At 54.1% G+C, this 16038-nt stretch overlaps 2 protein-coding genes across 11 annotated transcripts; one reads left to right on the forward strand and one right to left on the reverse strand.

Moving 5' to 3' along the window:
* Nucleotides 1–855: 855 nt before the first annotated feature.
* On the reverse strand, nucleotides 856–9901 carry RTN2 (reticulon 2). 3 transcript variants are annotated; one of them, XM_069549188.1, is made up of 11 exons: nucleotides 9596–9796; nucleotides 7693–7737; nucleotides 7438–7569; nucleotides 7099–7251; nucleotides 6729–6992; nucleotides 4158–4365; nucleotides 3645–3783; nucleotides 3425–3494; nucleotides 3251–3297; nucleotides 1922–1980; nucleotides 856–1354 (listed from the first exon to the last, which is right to left on the reverse strand). In XM_069549188.1, the coding sequence occupies exons 1-11, from the start codon at nucleotides 9627–9629 to the stop codon at nucleotides 1273–1275; spliced, it is 1233 nt and encodes a 410-aa protein (XP_069405289.1). In that variant the 5' UTR covers nucleotides 9630–9796; the 3' UTR covers nucleotides 856–1272. The 3 variants fall into 3 exon arrangements, with proteins under 3 accessions (XP_069405289.1, XP_069405288.1, XP_069405290.1); XM_069549187.1 differs by having other exon boundaries at nucleotides 7099–7569; nucleotides 9596–9901; XM_069549189.1 differs by lacking the exons at nucleotides 6729–6992; nucleotides 7099–7251; nucleotides 7438–7569; nucleotides 7693–7737; nucleotides 9596–9796 and adding an exon at nucleotides 6028–6189.
* Nucleotides 9902–10032: 131 nt separating this feature from the next.
* Nucleotides 10033–15432, forward strand: PPM1N (protein phosphatase, Mg2+/Mn2+ dependent 1N (putative)). 8 transcript variants are annotated; one of them, XM_069549191.1, is made up of 6 exons: nucleotides 10731–11966; nucleotides 12990–13107; nucleotides 13184–13289; nucleotides 13374–13434; nucleotides 14628–14695; nucleotides 14991–15432. In XM_069549191.1, exons 1-5 carry the CDS (start codon nucleotides 11055–11057, stop codon nucleotides 14682–14684), a joined length of 1254 nt encoding a protein of 417 aa, XP_069405292.1. In that variant the 5' UTR covers nucleotides 10731–11054; the 3' UTR covers nucleotides 14685–14695; nucleotides 14991–15432. The 8 variants fall into 8 exon arrangements, with proteins under 8 accessions (XP_070145366.1, XP_070145367.1, XP_070145368.1 ...); XM_069549193.1 differs by having other exon boundaries at nucleotides 10731–11795; XM_070289265.1 differs by lacking the exons at nucleotides 10731–11966; nucleotides 14628–14695 and adding an exon at nucleotides 10033–10216.
* The last annotated feature ends 606 nt before the right edge of the window (nucleotides 15433–16038 follow it).

Genomic DNA, 16038 nt, shown 5'->3' on the forward strand with positions numbered 1-16038 from the left:
TAGCAGAACAGGTGGTATATAGATCATTGAAAGTCCGAGGAACTGAGTGGGATGTAGGTAGCTTAGGGTGACAACTTTTCATTTGAGGAAAGGGAGGCTTCCTACTCAAGGTCACGTAGTCGAAAAGTAGAGAGGTTGTTGTTGTCGGTTTTTTTGTTGTTCCCCTATTTTTTGGCTCTTCTGCACAGCCTGCGGGATCTTACTTCCCCTAGGAGGGATCGAACCCACGGCCCCCGCTGGGGAAGCGCAGCGTCTCCACCACTGGACCGCCAAGGAAGTCCCAAGGTCCCTGAGTCTTTAGTCGAGCTTCCTGTCTTCTCTTGCCCCGGTTTAGTTTTGGAAACCGAGGCCCAGAGGCCACGAGGCCCTGTGTTTATTCCCAAGGCATTTGGAATAGAGAGAAGTGGGTGGATGAGAGACGTTTGTGAGAGTGAAATAGGCGTGGCTTCACGACTGAATAGATGTGAGGGAGTAGGAGCCCAGGGCCAAACCTGGGTCTCTGGCTGGGCGACAACGTGGACAGGAGGGGGCTCCCGGACTTGGAAATCAGGTAGGACCAGGAAGAGGTTTGGATAGATTTGAGGGGGAGTCCTCCAGAAGGCAGCTGGATACACGGGTCTGGGACTCAGGTGAGACCGGGGGCACAGCAGGCAGAGTGTGGGAATCGCCTAGTGATGTCCGCGAGGAGTACAGGCGTGGAAAGCGACTGTCAAGGCCTGACTAGCCCTGGGATCTGCCGCCTCTCGGTTCTTCTTCTGCAGAGATGGGGAAGGTTCCTTCTTGAGAATCACTTACGCGCTTTTCAGGGCAAGAATATGAAAGCTGGAGGGGGCTGGAAGCACAGGAGGCCCTGGGTTTTCCACAGAAGTCTTTATTACAGTGTAAATCCAAGCTCAGGCCTCCCCTGGGCCCCATGCAAAGCCCCAGCATTGGGGCTAGTGGCGTCAAAAGAGACACCAAGCCCTCACGGTGCCTCCAGCGGTGGGGTCACGGAAGTGCAGGGCGTGGGCCCTATCTAGGCAACTACAAGTCCCAGCAGGCCCCGCGGCCAAGGTGCCTCGCTTTCCTTGAACTCCTACACAGAGCCTCTTGGGAAATGTAGTCCTGGCCGCTCAGGCAATTTGCGCAAACTCCCTGGTGTGAGTGATCCTGACACCCACTGGGAAATGGCTCGGGGTGAGGCTGGGAGAGGGCAGGGATGGAAAGGAGATGGAAGAGGGCAGAGGGCTACACGGGGTGGGGTCAGGCGTCCCGCAGGCAGAGACACCTCTTTCATTCGGCTTTGGCTTTGGGTCCAGAGACTGCAGCTGCTACCGAGGCAAGGGCTCCGGTCCCTGGGATTTTAGCTCGGATCCTGAAGGAAAAACAGGTGGAGTCAAGGGGTGGGGCAAGAGAGGATAATTCTGAGAACTAAAGGGAAAACTGGAAGGAGAAACTCAGGGCCCAAACCAGCCCCAGCCCTCCACCTACTGGCCTGCGATGGAATTGTCTCTTACCTTTTAGGAAGGAGATATGGAGAAGGCAATGGCAACCCACTCCAGTACTCTTGCCTGGAAAATCCCATGGATGGAGGAGCCTGGTAGGCTGCAGTCCATGGGGTCGCTAGGAGTCGGACACGACTGAGCGACTTCACTTTCACTTTTCACTTTCATGCATTGGAGAAGGAAATGGCAACCCACTCCAGTATTCTTGCCTGGAGGGCAAGTATTCTGCCCCCAGGGACGGGGGAGCCTGATGAGCTGCCGTCTATGGGATCGCAGAGTCGGACAGGACTGAAGCAACTTAGCAGCAGCAGCAGCATTCAACCCCAGGAGGTTTAGAGATAAGGAATACGGGGACGTGGGGGCACAAAGGGGGCAAGGGGAACGGTCCCCAGGTTTCCCCATTCCCCATCCCATCCATCTCCACCACATGCACTTACTTAGTTTTGATGTGGCTCAACTGATTGGTCACCAATCCCACATACTGATCAATCTGGGCCTGGGGGGATGAAGAAAAAGGGTGAAAGGAGAGATTGGAGGGGGCTCTTCTCCCTAATTCATTAAGGAGGCTGCTTCCTTCCCCCTCCCCTGCCCCGACTCAAATCAGGAGTTTGGGGGAGCCGCCTACCATGCCACCTTCAACTCTAAACCTAATAAAATACCCTTGGAAGTCAGAAGTCCAAGTTGAAGTGTCAAACTGATCGGACCATACTCTGTGTAGGAAGGGATGATGGGTAGATACAAGAATTTGCCAGTGAGTTTGTGTCCTGGGCACTATTGTTAATCTTTGAGATGTGTGTATGTATGTGTGTTTAGGGACAGCATAAGAGCAGAGGGCATTAGTGTTGCTTGTCAAGTCCCTGAGTGGATTGATTTAAATTCACATTAGCTGACTTTGTGAGTCTTGGTGATTCCAGCACGTGAGGGAGTTAGTTAGGACTATATCCCTGGCAGGGATGGGCATCACTGGGCTCTCAGCTGTGCTGGAGAATGTCAAAATGGAATGCGGTCCATCTGTCTGTCTCTGGATAGGATGTATGTCAGTTGGCCCGGTTCTGTCAAGTGTTCTGGGTAACAGACATCCCACCTGATTTAACTGAAATGTCAGTCCCTCGCAGTTTCAGGGAGTGAGGGCATCAGTCAGTCCACCTGATTGGCTGAGATGGGTGCCAGTCAGACCCAGGCTATGTGTAGAGATAGACAGCATCAGTCTGTCTATCTGTCTGCAAATGGAATATGTGTTTGTCAGTCCCTGGTGGTATCACAGGGACAGAGGGTATCAGGCTGTCAGGAGGAGGCATTCATCTGTCTGCCTGTTTCTAGCTAGGATGAGTGTTGTTTGACCTCCTGCTGTGTCAGGGAGAGAAGACACCAGTCGGGCTTTCTCTGAAGCTAGGACATGTCAAGGCAGGCCTTGCATCATTGTTGGGGAGGAGCATCGGTGAGTCCACTTGCCTTGGGTTGGGATACATCAGCTAGATCCTGGCTCTGCCACTGGCTCTGTCATGGGACACCAATCAAAATGCCTGTCGCTGACTATTGAAATGTATTAGGTAGACTCTAGCTGCATGGAGGAAGGGCAGCAGGCAGACCACCTGTGCCTAGCATGTGTCAGTCAGATCCTGACTCTGTTGGGGTAGGAACACCAGCTGGTCCTCTCTTCTCTGGCTGGAACATTTGTCATCGACCCTGGCTGTTGGGGGGCAGGGGGCGATCAGACCAGTTGTGTTTGGTTGGGGTACTCCCGACTGAAAGCCTGTCACACTCACCTGGTGCTGTCGATATAGCAGAGGGACTGTGAATACACCGATCACTCCTGCGGGCACAGAGATGGGGGGTCAGGGTCCTCCCCGGAGATTAACAGTTCCATTCATAACCCTGTCCCCCGCCAAGCCCCAGCGCCCTACCTCCCCACCCTGCCCTCCACAGCCTTCCCAGCTCACCCAGAATGAGAAGAGTCAAACCGTTGAAGACGGCACCCACGAAGGTCAAGATGTAGAAGAGAAGGGCCAGCTGAGGGTGAGGGCGAGGGTGAGCAGAGCCTACAGGGTGCACCCCAGGCTGGGAACTCACACAGCAATGGCCCTCCTCCCCCTCCACCCCACCAGGGGCAGTCAGGGGAATGCTGGGGACTCAGGAGGGAGGTGGGGGGCTTCAGGGCACCTTGAGGGAGTCCACGAGGTCTTCTACCAGAAAGAAATGCCGCAGCTGTATGGCCGCAGAAACCACACGGGAGGCAATCTGCTGGGACAAACGTTCAGTCTGCTCCTGAGTCAGGGTCAGGTCCACATCCAGGTAGGCCCTGAGAGAACAGAGGTGTGTGAGGCAACTCGGCAGGTGGAGGGGGCCCAGGCTGAGGGGGATGCCCAAGACAAGGACAAGAAATGAGAGTTGGGAAGGAGACCAGGTGTAGAGGGGTAGGGTGGAGGTCAGGGTCAGGAGATGGGATCAAGGAGAGGTTAGGGTCAGAGGTCAGAGGATCAGAGGTTAGGGTCTTGACCCTGGAAGCCAAGGGTCAAGAGTTCAGTTTAATGTCAGCGTATCAGGTTGGAGTTAGGAACAGGAAGAGGATGGGTCGGGGCCAGAGTGAGAAGTCAGTGCCTGATCTGAGGTCATGGGTCAGCGCTGGGGTCTGGACAGAGATCAGGGGTGGGGGGCCGGGCTGGGGCTTCTCACTGGAAGGGGTTGGCGCCGTCCCCCCGGTGCACGGCCTGCAGCACTTTTCGGTAAACCCTGAGAGAGATGGTGCCGCAGAGCAGCAACAGGGCCACGTGGGCGGCCACGGACACGATGCTAAAGTGCAGGAGGCTTAGCAGGGAGACCATGAGGCCTGTGAAGACCACTCCTGACGTCTTCACGTCCTTCCAGTGCAGCAGGTCCACCACTGTGGAGGGAGGGGGCGTCAATCAGGCTGGGCTGTGGAGCTGCCCTGGCTGACCTCTTGACCTCGTATTTCCTGTCTCGGGGCTGAACCATGACCTCTTGACACACCTGTGGGAGCCTTAGCCCAATTCCCAAATTTTTATTTGTCTTCTTTTATTCCACGCTTGGGGTGACTCAGACAGTGAAGAATCTGCCTGCCAGGCGGAAGACCCAGATTCGATCCTGGGTAAGGAAGATCCCTTAGAGAAGGGAAAGGCTACCCACTCCAGTATTCTTGCCTGAAGAATCCCATGGACAGAGGAACCTGGCGGGCTACAGTCCATGGGGTCACAAAGAGTCAGACATGACTAAGCGACTAACACTTTCATTCCATGCATGCCTCCTGGAAAACCCAAGTTAACTGTCTAGCGAGTCCCCATAAGCTTACTCCTGCCCATAGCGTATGTGTGAACAGAAGTTTGGGTGAAAAAAATCATTCTTCTGCATCATGCATATCTCACTCTACTTTTTCTCCTAGAATTCCCTTCTGGTCAACCAGAACAGCCTTTAATTCATTCTTTTTAAGGGCTACACAATATTCCATGGTGTAGCTACACCATTATTCATTTTATTCAACCACGTATCTATTGCTGGGCCATTTATTTTGTTTCCTCCCTCCATCCCCTTCCTAGACAGTACTGGAAACAACAGAACCGGGTTCTGTTTCTGAGATACAATCCCAGGGGTCAAATCGCAGGGTGGACTAATTTTGTATTTTCAAGTATCATAAATTTTATTGAATTGCTTGCAAACAAGAGTCTAACCATCCTTCCCAGCATCCTGCCCAACAATGGGTGTTATTGTTCTTTTTCTTTTATGCACCCTTAGGGGTATAAAGTAACATCTCCCTGATATCCCTACCAACACATATATCTACGTCCTAATATTAATGACATCATTCTCCTTCCTAGGCTCTAACTCAAATTTCTAACTCACCTCCCAAGCCCAGCCTAAGCTTTGATCAGTGGCCTTTGGACCCCAACCCTCATCTCACTCATCTTAACTTTTAACAGCTTTCCCTATAATCGGCTCCCCTTTGAGCACTGAACTGAAAGCCTGGTACCCTGCCTTCTATTTCTGGACAGTTTCCATCCTACCACCCTTCCTGCAATCAAACTGACCCATCCCAACCAGTCCCCCTCAGAGTCTGACTCTCCTCACTTCTGCATCCTCCCTATACACATCCTCCCATCTGCTGTAACTAGGGTAGGTATCCCCTCAACCCCTCCCCTGCAGGCTCCCCGAGGCCTGCGCCATTGGGTGGGGGAGGGGCCGGGTCGTCTGAGGCGGGGGCTAAGTTTAGGCGCGCTGCGGGGGAGGGAGCCTCTCCCGCAGCTGTGCTGGCCCGTCTGGCTACTGAGTGACAGCGCCGCCTGGACCAGAGGCTGGGGGAGGGGGCCTCGCTGCTCTCGGGCCCCAAAGCTCCGGCTGGAGAGAGAGGGGACCCCACACTCCCACCACGCCCTGCCTAGGTACCCCCGCAGCCCCTCAGCCCCAGTCTGCATTTCTGGGGAGTCTGGGACCAAGAGGAAACATCCCCCAGAGCTGAGGGCGACAAAAGCGAATCTGGGGCCCTTTCCACGGTCCCCCAGCCCTCGCGTCCCAGCCCGCCCCGAAAGCCCACCTTTACTCCCCATCTCGGCTCCTCCGAGTGAGAGGCTACAGACACCGCTGCTTCTCAGGGATTTTGCCCACTTCAGTGGAACCCGGAGGGAGGGAATAGGGGGCGGGGCCCCCTTTGTACCCAGCCAATGGCTCTCCATAGAGGTGGGAACAATTCCAAAACGGTATGGCTCTCTTTGTAAACAGCCGAAAGCAGGGATGTCTACAACCAACCTATAGGAACCGTTCATGAAGACCGAGCATACTTTAAAGCAAGGCGGGTATATTTACTGTTTGCCAATGCTAGTGGTCAGGGAAGAGGAAAGGTTTTAAAAGGCTCCGAGTTTACTTTTACGAGCCGGGTGGCCACATTCAAAAGAGCGCCTTATTTTTTCAGGGATTTGGCCTGTCCAAAATCAGCCTCTAGGGGGAGCACTACAAAAGAGGGATTTTTTTTTTTTTAAGCAATTAGCCAATCCCAATCCTAAACCCTCAATGGGCGGGCTAATTTCTCGAGTGGGAGGGGCAGCTATATAAAAAGAGCCAATGGCAATCTTAGGTAACGGGACTTTTTTTAAGGGTAGAGTTTATAATGTCCTGCCAATAGCAATACCTCCTCCGTTTCTCCACTCTCCTCCGTTCCTTCGGGAGTTTGGTGCCTTTAAATATCAATCCTCCACCCTCCCAGTGGTCCAAAGTAGCCCGTTCCCTCGCGGAGTTTACCTAGAACGTGTGATTCCAACGTGAATTCTGATTGGTCCGTGCTATCGAGGCACTGCCCCGTGATTGGCTCCCGCTCCAGTTGCCCCCAGGGCTCTTCCTCCTTCTCGTCCAGCAAGGGCTCATCCGGCGAAGAGTTCGAATCCCGGGATTGGGATCGAGGCGGGGATTGGGTGGGGGTCTGGGGGATCCCAGAGACAGGGCTGGGCTGTGGAGTAAAGACTTCCAGCGGCGAGGACTGCACAAATCCGAGTGGTAGGTCCAATTCTGGTGCGTTAGAGAGAGAAGGCTCTGAGCTTTCGCTTTGGAGGTGCCCTCAGGAAAGAAACCACCCACCCTTGTGGCTTCAGTCTCAGCACCTCAGACATCTCACCTTTCCCAGCCTCTCCAGCCACTGATCCTTCGGGCTCCTCGTCTTCCAGCGGAGTGGAGCTACTGGTGGCAGAGTCCTCCCCAGTCACTGCTCCCCGGGTCGCCCAGCCCAGCTGATCCAGCTGGAGCCCCAGGTCCTCCGGGGGGCGCTCAGCTGGAGGGGCAGAACTGGGGTCACCTCGACGCCCGGGCTCTGGGGATTGGCTCAGGCTGGGGATGCTTTCCAAGCTGTCGCCCAGGCCGGGCTGAGGGGGCAGGTCTCGCGGCTCCGAGACTGAGCGGCCCTGGGGCCTTGGGCGGCGAGGGGCTGAATCTCTGCGAGCCCCAGAGCCCACCACACCGTCGAAGGCGATGTAGGAGAAGGTCAGCTCCCGGGGAGTGCCCCAGTCCTGCGACGTGGTCTCCTCCTCGTCGTCCTCCGAGAATTCCCGGGCTGTATGCAGCTCCCGAAAATCCGAATCGTCGTTCCCTCCTGCCACAAGCAAAGGAGGGCATGAGCGCCTCTGCCGAAGACCCTAACCCACTCCCCTTAATCCCTTGGCCCAGCTGTGGGCCCCCTTCAAGTTCCACTCTCACATCCTCCCTCTTTGTTTACCTTCTGTGGAGTCAGGGGTAGATGAAGCTGTAGACGGAGCTTCTTCTGCAAGAGAAAAATATCGAGGACTCGTAGAAGTTTAGACTGCCTGATTAGTGAGCCAGTCCTGGAAACGTGTCTGAATTAAGAAATCTTAGAATTTTCATCACAGGACCTTTAGAACATTCTGCATACAGACTGTAAAACCTTCCTATCCCTGCTATCTGAAGCTCGGTCTTGGAAGTTCAAATCCAGGAATCTTGATCTTAGAGTCTTTAAACATTGCTTCCCGCGTGTCTGACTCTGCGACCCCATGGACTGTAGCCCGCCAGGCTCTTTTGTCCATGGGATTCTCCAGACAAGAATACTGAAGTGGGTTTCTGTGCCCTCCTCCAGCGGATCTTCCCAACCCAGGAATCAAACCCGCGTCTCTTACGTTTCCTGCATTGGCAAGCGGGTCCTTTACCAACAGCGCCACCTGGGAAGCCCTTAGGGATTTTAGCAGACTTTTAGGTTTCAATCATTAATTCTTTCAACAACCATTATTTGAGTGCTTAATAAACTCCAGTCACTATTTTAGATCCTGAAGATACAATTGTAAACAAAACCCCTAGTCTTATAGAGCTTACATTCTATAGGGGAGATAGACACAAACTATTAAATTTATGGTGTTGGGTGCTAAGTATATGGAGAAAAATCAAAGTAAAGGAAGAGAAAATAAGGGGATGCTATTTCAGACAGGTTGGTGAGGAAGACTCCTTGGATGACATCTCAGCAGAAATCTGAATGATGTGATGAAGCCATGAGAATATCTAGGGAAGAGTCTTCTATGCAGAGGGAAAAGCCAGTGCAAAGGCCCTGAGGCAAGCACTAAGCTTTGCCTATTTGAGGAACAGAGAAGTGTGCAGATATGACTGGAACAGGGTGACTGAAGGGAAGATGATTGGAGATGAGAGCAGAGAGGTAAGGTGGGGGTGGGGTGGGGAGAAGACGAAGGGCCTTCCTTTGTAAGCCCAGGTAGGGACATGATCTTAGAATGTAGGGATGATACACTAAAACGTTGAAATAACAAATTCTTAGAATCTTGGCATCTGGACTCCCAAGGCATGCAAATGGCTAGGTCAGTGTTGAAATCTCCAGTTCTCAACCTCAGGGGTGTGAGACAGAGAATGTTAGACCAGGACCATTAGAGCTCTGGGCTCAGAAATCATGAGGCTTAGATAAGGCTCAATTTCAATTATGGAATTCAGCCTCTCAGAGCTAGCTTGGGGCTTTGCCTACAGGAGATGATCAATACCTTTTGGAAATTGAAATCGCATGCCCCCCGCCCCCACCTCATTTCCTCAGATGGGGAATAGGAGACCAGGAATGAAAGACCTGGAGTGGTAAAAACAGCTAAGGATCCAGGAGTCCTCGCCCCAACCCAGAGATTGGCTGTTTCCTGGGGACAGGGGATTGGTCACTTCGGGTGAGACCGGGGCTGCCTCTGATTTTGGGCAGAAAACCGAGGTGGGATGCGAAGATGGGTGATGCGGGGGAGGGGGAGTCAGACCCCTCTTCTCCATACTCACTCTACCCCTCCATCGAAATCCCCTCCCCGCCGGCTGCGGCCAGCACCAGGGCGAGGGGACAGCTCCTGGAGAGCGTCCTCATGCCCGGGCGGAGCCCCGCGGCACATACAAGCTCCCAGCGCGCCCCCCTTCGGCTCTCTCAGTGCCCCCAGTCTCTGCTCAGTCTCACTCAGATTCTCCGGGTCAAGTCGCCCCCATCGCTGCTAGAACATGGGGGAGGGCAGATCTTCCTTTGTCTCCTTCACCTCCTCCCCTATCTCGGCTCTCCCGCGGCCCAGGTCGGAGGGGAAACCGAAGAGGAGCCCACCCGGGCCTCTGGGCCCCACACCAGGCCTGAGCCTCCCCCTACTCACTGCAGTGGGCGAAGACCGGCAGGACCTGCCCCATGGCCCCCCTCGGGCCTGCATCGGGACCCCCGCCCACTCCGGCCACGCCGCCTTGGGCCTGGGGCCGCGAGCGCTCATCTCCGCCGCGCCCAGGACGCCGCCGCCGCCGCCGCCATCCTCGCCGCCTCCTCCTGCCGGGCCGCTCCAGCAGTCGCCGCCGCCGCCGCCGCCGCCGCCCTCAGTTCAGCTCGGTAAGGGCGGGAGGGGCCGCTGGTTGGGGGGGCACTGCAGCGCGGGGGCCAGGGGCGGGGCCACAGGCCGAGGGGAGGAACCTGAGGGAGGGCAAGGGGGCGGGGAAAAGCGCGGGAGGATGGAGGGGTGTGGTCTTCCTAATAGAGGGGCGGAGCTATGGCGGTAGGCTACTGGTCGAGAAGTCTTGGAAGGCGGTCTGAACGGCGGGGTCTAGAGGAAGGAGGGCGGGGCCTTTAGTGGGAGTGAAGTGGGCGGAGGGTTGGGTGAGGGGCTCAGAGAGATAAGGATGCAGGAGCCCAGGCGGAGAGGATGGAGGCGTGGAACTCAGACTCCGTTCTGGTGGAGCTAGAGGTGTCAATGAAGGGAGGGTGCAAAGATTACCTCTGGGAGGTAAAGGTACGAGCTTAGAATCTCAGTGGGAGTGGGAAAGGGGGCGAGAAGAAACTACTTGGAAACTTTTGAGACAAGGGGAGGAGCTCAGACTTGAAGGGCCTTAAGCTAATTTGGAATTATTCAGAGTTGGGCGGAGTCAGTCCGAGACAGAGGAGCTAGAGGCGTGGCCTAGGGGGAATAAGGCAGAACAAACAAGGGAGATGGTGTGGCTCAGAAGGTGAGCGCAATCTGGAGTGAGGGGGCTGGGCCTGTAGCTAAGAGGCGGAGCTAGAGTCCAGTCGGGATAGCAAATATTTGGAGCCACTGTATGTATGAATGGATGGGCGGGACCTGGAAGAGAAGCGACTGAAACCCGGGGACTAGACCGAGAGCGAGAGGTCGAAATAAAAAAGTTAAGAATTGAAAGCTTTTGAAACCCGGGATGGGACCACTGATATGGGAGAAGATTGGACAGAGCAGGGCTGGGTACCCAAAGCCGAGTGTTGTGTTGAGAATACAGATGCTAGAAATTGTTTCCCAATAACACTGTTTACTTCTGTGACTCGGTTTCCTCTTCGGTAAACTGGAGATGATGATGTAAAATTATGTGTAGCTATGGTCAGTGCTAGATTGGCACTATTGTCATTTTTCTCTGATCCAAACCCAAAGCCTCGCTTTGAAGACGTGAAAGAGGGAAGCCCTAAGAGTTCAACACTTTCTAGTGACTTGAGTGCAAGTCAAGGGCATAGGAAGGAGATTTAGGTGGTTTAAAATGTCACAAGGCAGGGGATTAGTGAGCGGGTGGGGCGGGGATGGTTAGCAGGTGCAGAGGGTGGAGTCTTCCTAATCCCCAGGCCGAAGGATGGCGGCCCTTGCCCGCCTGCTGGAACGTCTCCTTTGGCCAGCCCGCAAGGAAGAGGAGATGGAGGAAGAGGAGGGACGCAGGTCTCCCAACCGGCCTCAGTCCCTCCTAGACGCGCCGCGTTGCGCTCAGCGGCCGCACGGGGGTGCGGCGGCGGCGTGGGGTCTGCGCTTCGGGGCTAGCGCAGTACAGGGCTGGCGCGCACACATGGAGGACGCTCATTGCGCTTGCCTTGCGCTACCCGGGCTGCCCCCGGGCTGGGCTTTCTTCGCAGTCCTCGACGGCCACGGCGGGGCAAGAGCCGCCCTCTTCGGCGCGCGCCATCTGAAGGGCCAAGTACTTGAGGCGCTGGGCCCGGAGCCCAGCGAGCCCCAGGGCGTATGCGAAGCACTGCGCCGCGCCTTTCTGAGCGCAGACGCGCGCCTGCGTGCGCTCTGGCCCCGCGGAGAGCCGGGGGGCTCCACCGCTGTGGCGTTACTGGTTTCCCCGCGCTTTCTGTACCTGGCGCACTGCGGTGACTCTCGCGCGGTGCTGAGTCGCTCCGGCGCCGTGGCCTTCAGCACCGAGGACCATCGGCCCATCCGTCCCCGAGAACGTGAACGCATCCATGACGCGGGCGGCACCATCAGCCGTCGGCGCCTCGAGGGCTCTTTGGCAGTGTCCAGAGCACTGGGAGACTTTGCCTACAAAGAGGCTCCGGGAAGGCCCCCAGAACAGCAACTCGTTTCCGCGGAGCCTGAGGTGACCGCCCTGGCACGCCAAGCGGAGGACGAGTTCATGCTCTTGGCTTCTGATGGCGTGTGGGACGCGATGTCCGGGTCTGCCCTAGCGGGACTGGTGGCATCGCGCCTCTGTTTGGGCTTGGCCCCAGAGCTTCTCTGCGCGCAGCTGTTGGACACGTGTCTTTGCAAGGTCTTGGGGGCGGGGCTTGAGGTCTTCGAGGGAAGAACCAAGGATTTAGGGAAGAGGAGCTTTGATGGAGAGGCTAAAGTAAAACTAGAGGATGGGCGGGGCCTGCAAGAACGGGGCAGGGTCAAAACATGCAGAGGGCCGAGACTGAGGGAAGACTGGAGACAAGATGAGATGGATAGATACGAGGGAAGGGTTTAAGAGAAAGGGCGTGGTCTTTTGGAATGGGACAGCTATTAGGGCTTCCCAGGTGGTTCAGTGCTAAAGAATTTACCTGCCATCTAGCAGATGGAGGAGACACAGGTTCGATTCCTGGGTTGGGAAGATCCACTGACGTAGGAAATGCCAACCCACTCCACTATTCTTGCCGGGAAAATTCCACAGACAGAGGAGCCTGGTGGGTCATGGTCCATGGGGTCGCTAAGAATCGGATACGACTGAAGCGACTAAACACAAACGCTTAGGCCTAGAGGTGGGTACTGAGGTGTGATTAGTGGCAGAAGGAAGAGCAGCTAAACAGCAAAGTGCGAGGAGCTTTGGAAAAGAGAAGCTGTCGTTGCTGTTGCTCAGTCATGTCCAACTCTGCGACCCCCTGAACAGCAGCACACCAGGCTTCCCTGTCCATCACTATCTCCTGGAGTTTGCTCAGGCTCATTTCCATTGTGTTGGTGATGCCATCCAACCGTCTCATCCTCTGTCGCCCTCTTCTCCTCCTGCCCTCAATCTTTCCCAGCATCAGGGTCTTTCCCAGTGAGTCAGCTGTTTGCATCAGGTGGCCAAAGTGGTTCTCCTTGACAGGGTGGGGCTAGGACAGCAAGAGAGGGCGTGGCCTAAGCAATTGGTCTTTGTGAGAGGCTTGCTTTAGAGTGGCAGAAGGGTGGGACTTTCAAGAAATGAGCATAACCAGATTGGGAAGGGGGTACTAGAACAAGGGGGATGTTGGGAAACTGCTGCTGAAGGCATAGAGCCCTGTGCTGAGGCCCTCACGCGTGTTCCACCAGGCTCTCTTTTCTCCACCTTCTCCAGGGCAGCCTGGACAACATGACCTGCCTCCTGGTCTGCTTTCCGGGGGCTCCCAGACCTTGTGAGGAGGCCGTCAGGAAGGAGGTACTGCTCGATGCAGCCCTGGGACACAGAGTTGCAGGTGAGCGGTGTTAGGAGTCCAGCGGAAGGGTTTGTCTGCCAGCTGAGCACCCCCACAATTCTTGTCTCTTTCTCAGAGCTGTGTGCCTCTGCTTCAGAGCCCCCCAGCTTGAACACAGTTTTCAGGACTCTGGCCTCTGAGGACATCCCGGATTTACCTCCTGGGGGAGGGCTCTACTGCAAGTGAGTTGGGGTGGGGTAGGTTGGAATGGGAGGGTTGCTGGCCGGAGGAGGATGCCCTCCTGAAGGCCTTCCTTTGCTCTCTAGGGCCACAGTCATCGCTGAAGCTTATTCTCAGTTCTACCAGGCCTCAAGACAGCGCTGTGTGGTAAGGACCCTGTTTTCTTGAACGTTTTCACAGAAGCATGTAATTCAAGCCCCCACCCTACTCCTTTAAGTGATGGGGAAATTGCAGCCAGAGTGGATTTGCCCCATATATTAATAAATTCTCACACCTGTTCCTGAAGAATTGTGATAGGTGTGTTGGGGGGTGGGGTGGGGGTGGGATCAGAAGCAGAAGCAGAGAAGAGATTGTGCTTCTTCTCCAAGAAATATGCCTCTGACTTTGCTCCATTATTGGGAAAGACCCTGAAGTTGGGAAAGATTGAGGGCAGGAGGAGAAGGGGGCAACAGAAGATGAGATTTTTGATGATGAGATGGTTGGATGGCATCACCGACTCAATGGACATGAGTTTGAGCAAACTCCCAGAGATAGTGAAGGACGTGGAAATCTTGCCTGCTACAGCCCATGGAGTTACAAAGAATGGGACATGACTTAGCGACTGAACAACAACATTGCTCCGTGAAGCTCCATCATCCCAAGCACCACCCCTCCATCCAGGAATAAGGCAGAAAAATTCACAGAACGTTGATGACCAACCTGACTGCTCTGCGGGGACCACCAGGACATCTCTGAGGGTGGTCTAGGTCTTAGAGGAGAGAGGTTGTGGATTGGGCCCAGATACCCTATTTGGGGGGCTTCCCTAGTGGTTCAGACAGTAAAGAATCTGCCTGCAATGCAGGAGACTTGGGTTCGATCCCTGGGTTGGGAAGATCCCCTGGAGAAGGGAATGGCTACCCACTCTAGTACTCTTGCCTGGAAAATTCCATGGACAGAGGAGCCTGGTGGACAACAGTCCATGGGATCACAAAGCTTATTTGAAGATGTCCAAGGAGGTAGTGGGTGAAGCCATATAAATTAAGGTATAGGGTGGAGGTCTGGGAGGAAATGGGAGAATGGAAACTGGAAGGCCTTTGCAGGGCAGAGAAGGGAGCTGAGTTATTTATTACTCTTTGGCTTGGGGTATGGATAATTTCTTAGCAGCAGAAAGGAGAACTTCGTAAGGATTCTTTTGATTTGTGAGTGACAGAAACCTCATTCAAACTGCGAAGACAAAGCAGAGAATTTACTGGTCCGTGTAATTGAAGAGTTCAGGGACTTAAGGCATGACTGCATCCAGTTGTCAAGTGATGTCATGCGGTTAGTTTTATTTTCTCTGAGTTGGCTTCATTTCCTGGCAGGGTCTCCACATGAGGTGGCAAGAGTTTCTGCTCCAGGTTTACGTCCCAGGAACCTAACATCCCCAGTGGTGAGAGCACGCGTTTCCCAGTAGGGGGCAGCCGCGGTTCCAGAGCTGCTTCTCATTGGCCATACTGGGTCATGTGCTCGACCAGTGTCCGTGTCCGCCAGGCTGGGGTCACAGGCCCATCCCTTAGTGCCTGGGCTTGGGGTCCCCTCGCCCTAAAACAAAGGGGTTGAAGAGATGAGGAATGTTGGTTCCTCAAAGGAAAAAATAGGAGTGGAGCATTCAGAACACCAGGGAGTAAATACCGAGAGGCAAGAAGGGGTTCCTATTCACCGTCTTCCACATTTTGTTTTTACAGAAGGGGCAGAAAGGGGCTGAGGAACCCACTGGCGCCCATTCAGTCTCTGCCTTGCGCTTGGAGGCTTAACAGCTGTCATCCTTTGAGGACCCTCTGCCCAGCTGGGACCTCAGCGGAATTAAGGAAGAGAACTCCCCTTCCCCAGTTTTGAGACCAGCGGAAGGAAGAGAAGCTGATGGAGGAACCCCAGAGTGTTTATTTCCCTTTCTCATACTTCCCTCTCATAAGACGTCTTATGAGAGGGGAAATTCCACCCACCAGCTAGACCGAAAAAAAAAACAACAAACCCAAACCCCAAAACCAAATGTCTAATAATTAGAGCTGATTGGATTCTGAAAAACACTCAGTTCAATAATCTTCTCTTCGCTTCCTATTTTTCATCTATTTGGCAGGGAGGTTGGGGAAAGTTTTTATGATTAAATTTTAATTACATAATTCAAAATATATTTTTCTTGTAAAAAAAAACCACAAAAAAACATGCGTTATTTGCTCAGTCATTTGGCAAATATGTATGGGGCACCTACTGTGGGCAAAATGCTCTGCTCATGTCCATCAACCTGGCAGACTCACTGAAGTTCTTCCCCCTGGAACTTCCGGGTGGGGGGCGTAGCGGGGGTGGGGGAACAGCAAACAAGGGAACCCATAACAAGGTCATCTCAGACACTGACAAGGGTCTTAAAAAAAAAAAAGGAGATGGGGATGTGATTAAGAAAACATCTAGGGGAGCTATGTTGTTTTTTTACGTTGCTATCTATGGGCAATAAGTTCACTTGGTTTGAAATTCACAGGGCACAAAATGGTATACAATGACAAGTCCCCACCCATAGTCACTCCATTTTCCACCTGGGGATGGTTGCTTTAGACAGGAGGGTCCGTGAACACCTCTGAGGAGGGGACAGCTGAGTAGAAACCTAACAGAGAACTAGTCAGCCATGCAAAAACCCCTTGGGGGCAGAAGGAACAGCTAGTATGAAAGCCTAGAGGAAAGATTGAACTTGACATTTTCTTTTATTCTTTCTTTTTTAAAATTTTGCTTGCACTGGGTCTT

The sequence above is a fragment of the Ovis canadensis genome, chromosome 14, assembly GCF_042477335.2.
Source record: "Ovis canadensis isolate MfBH-ARS-UI-01 breed Bighorn chromosome 14, ARS-UI_OviCan_v2, whole genome shotgun sequence".
NCBI lineage: Eukaryota > Metazoa > Chordata > Mammalia > Artiodactyla > Bovidae > Ovis > Ovis canadensis.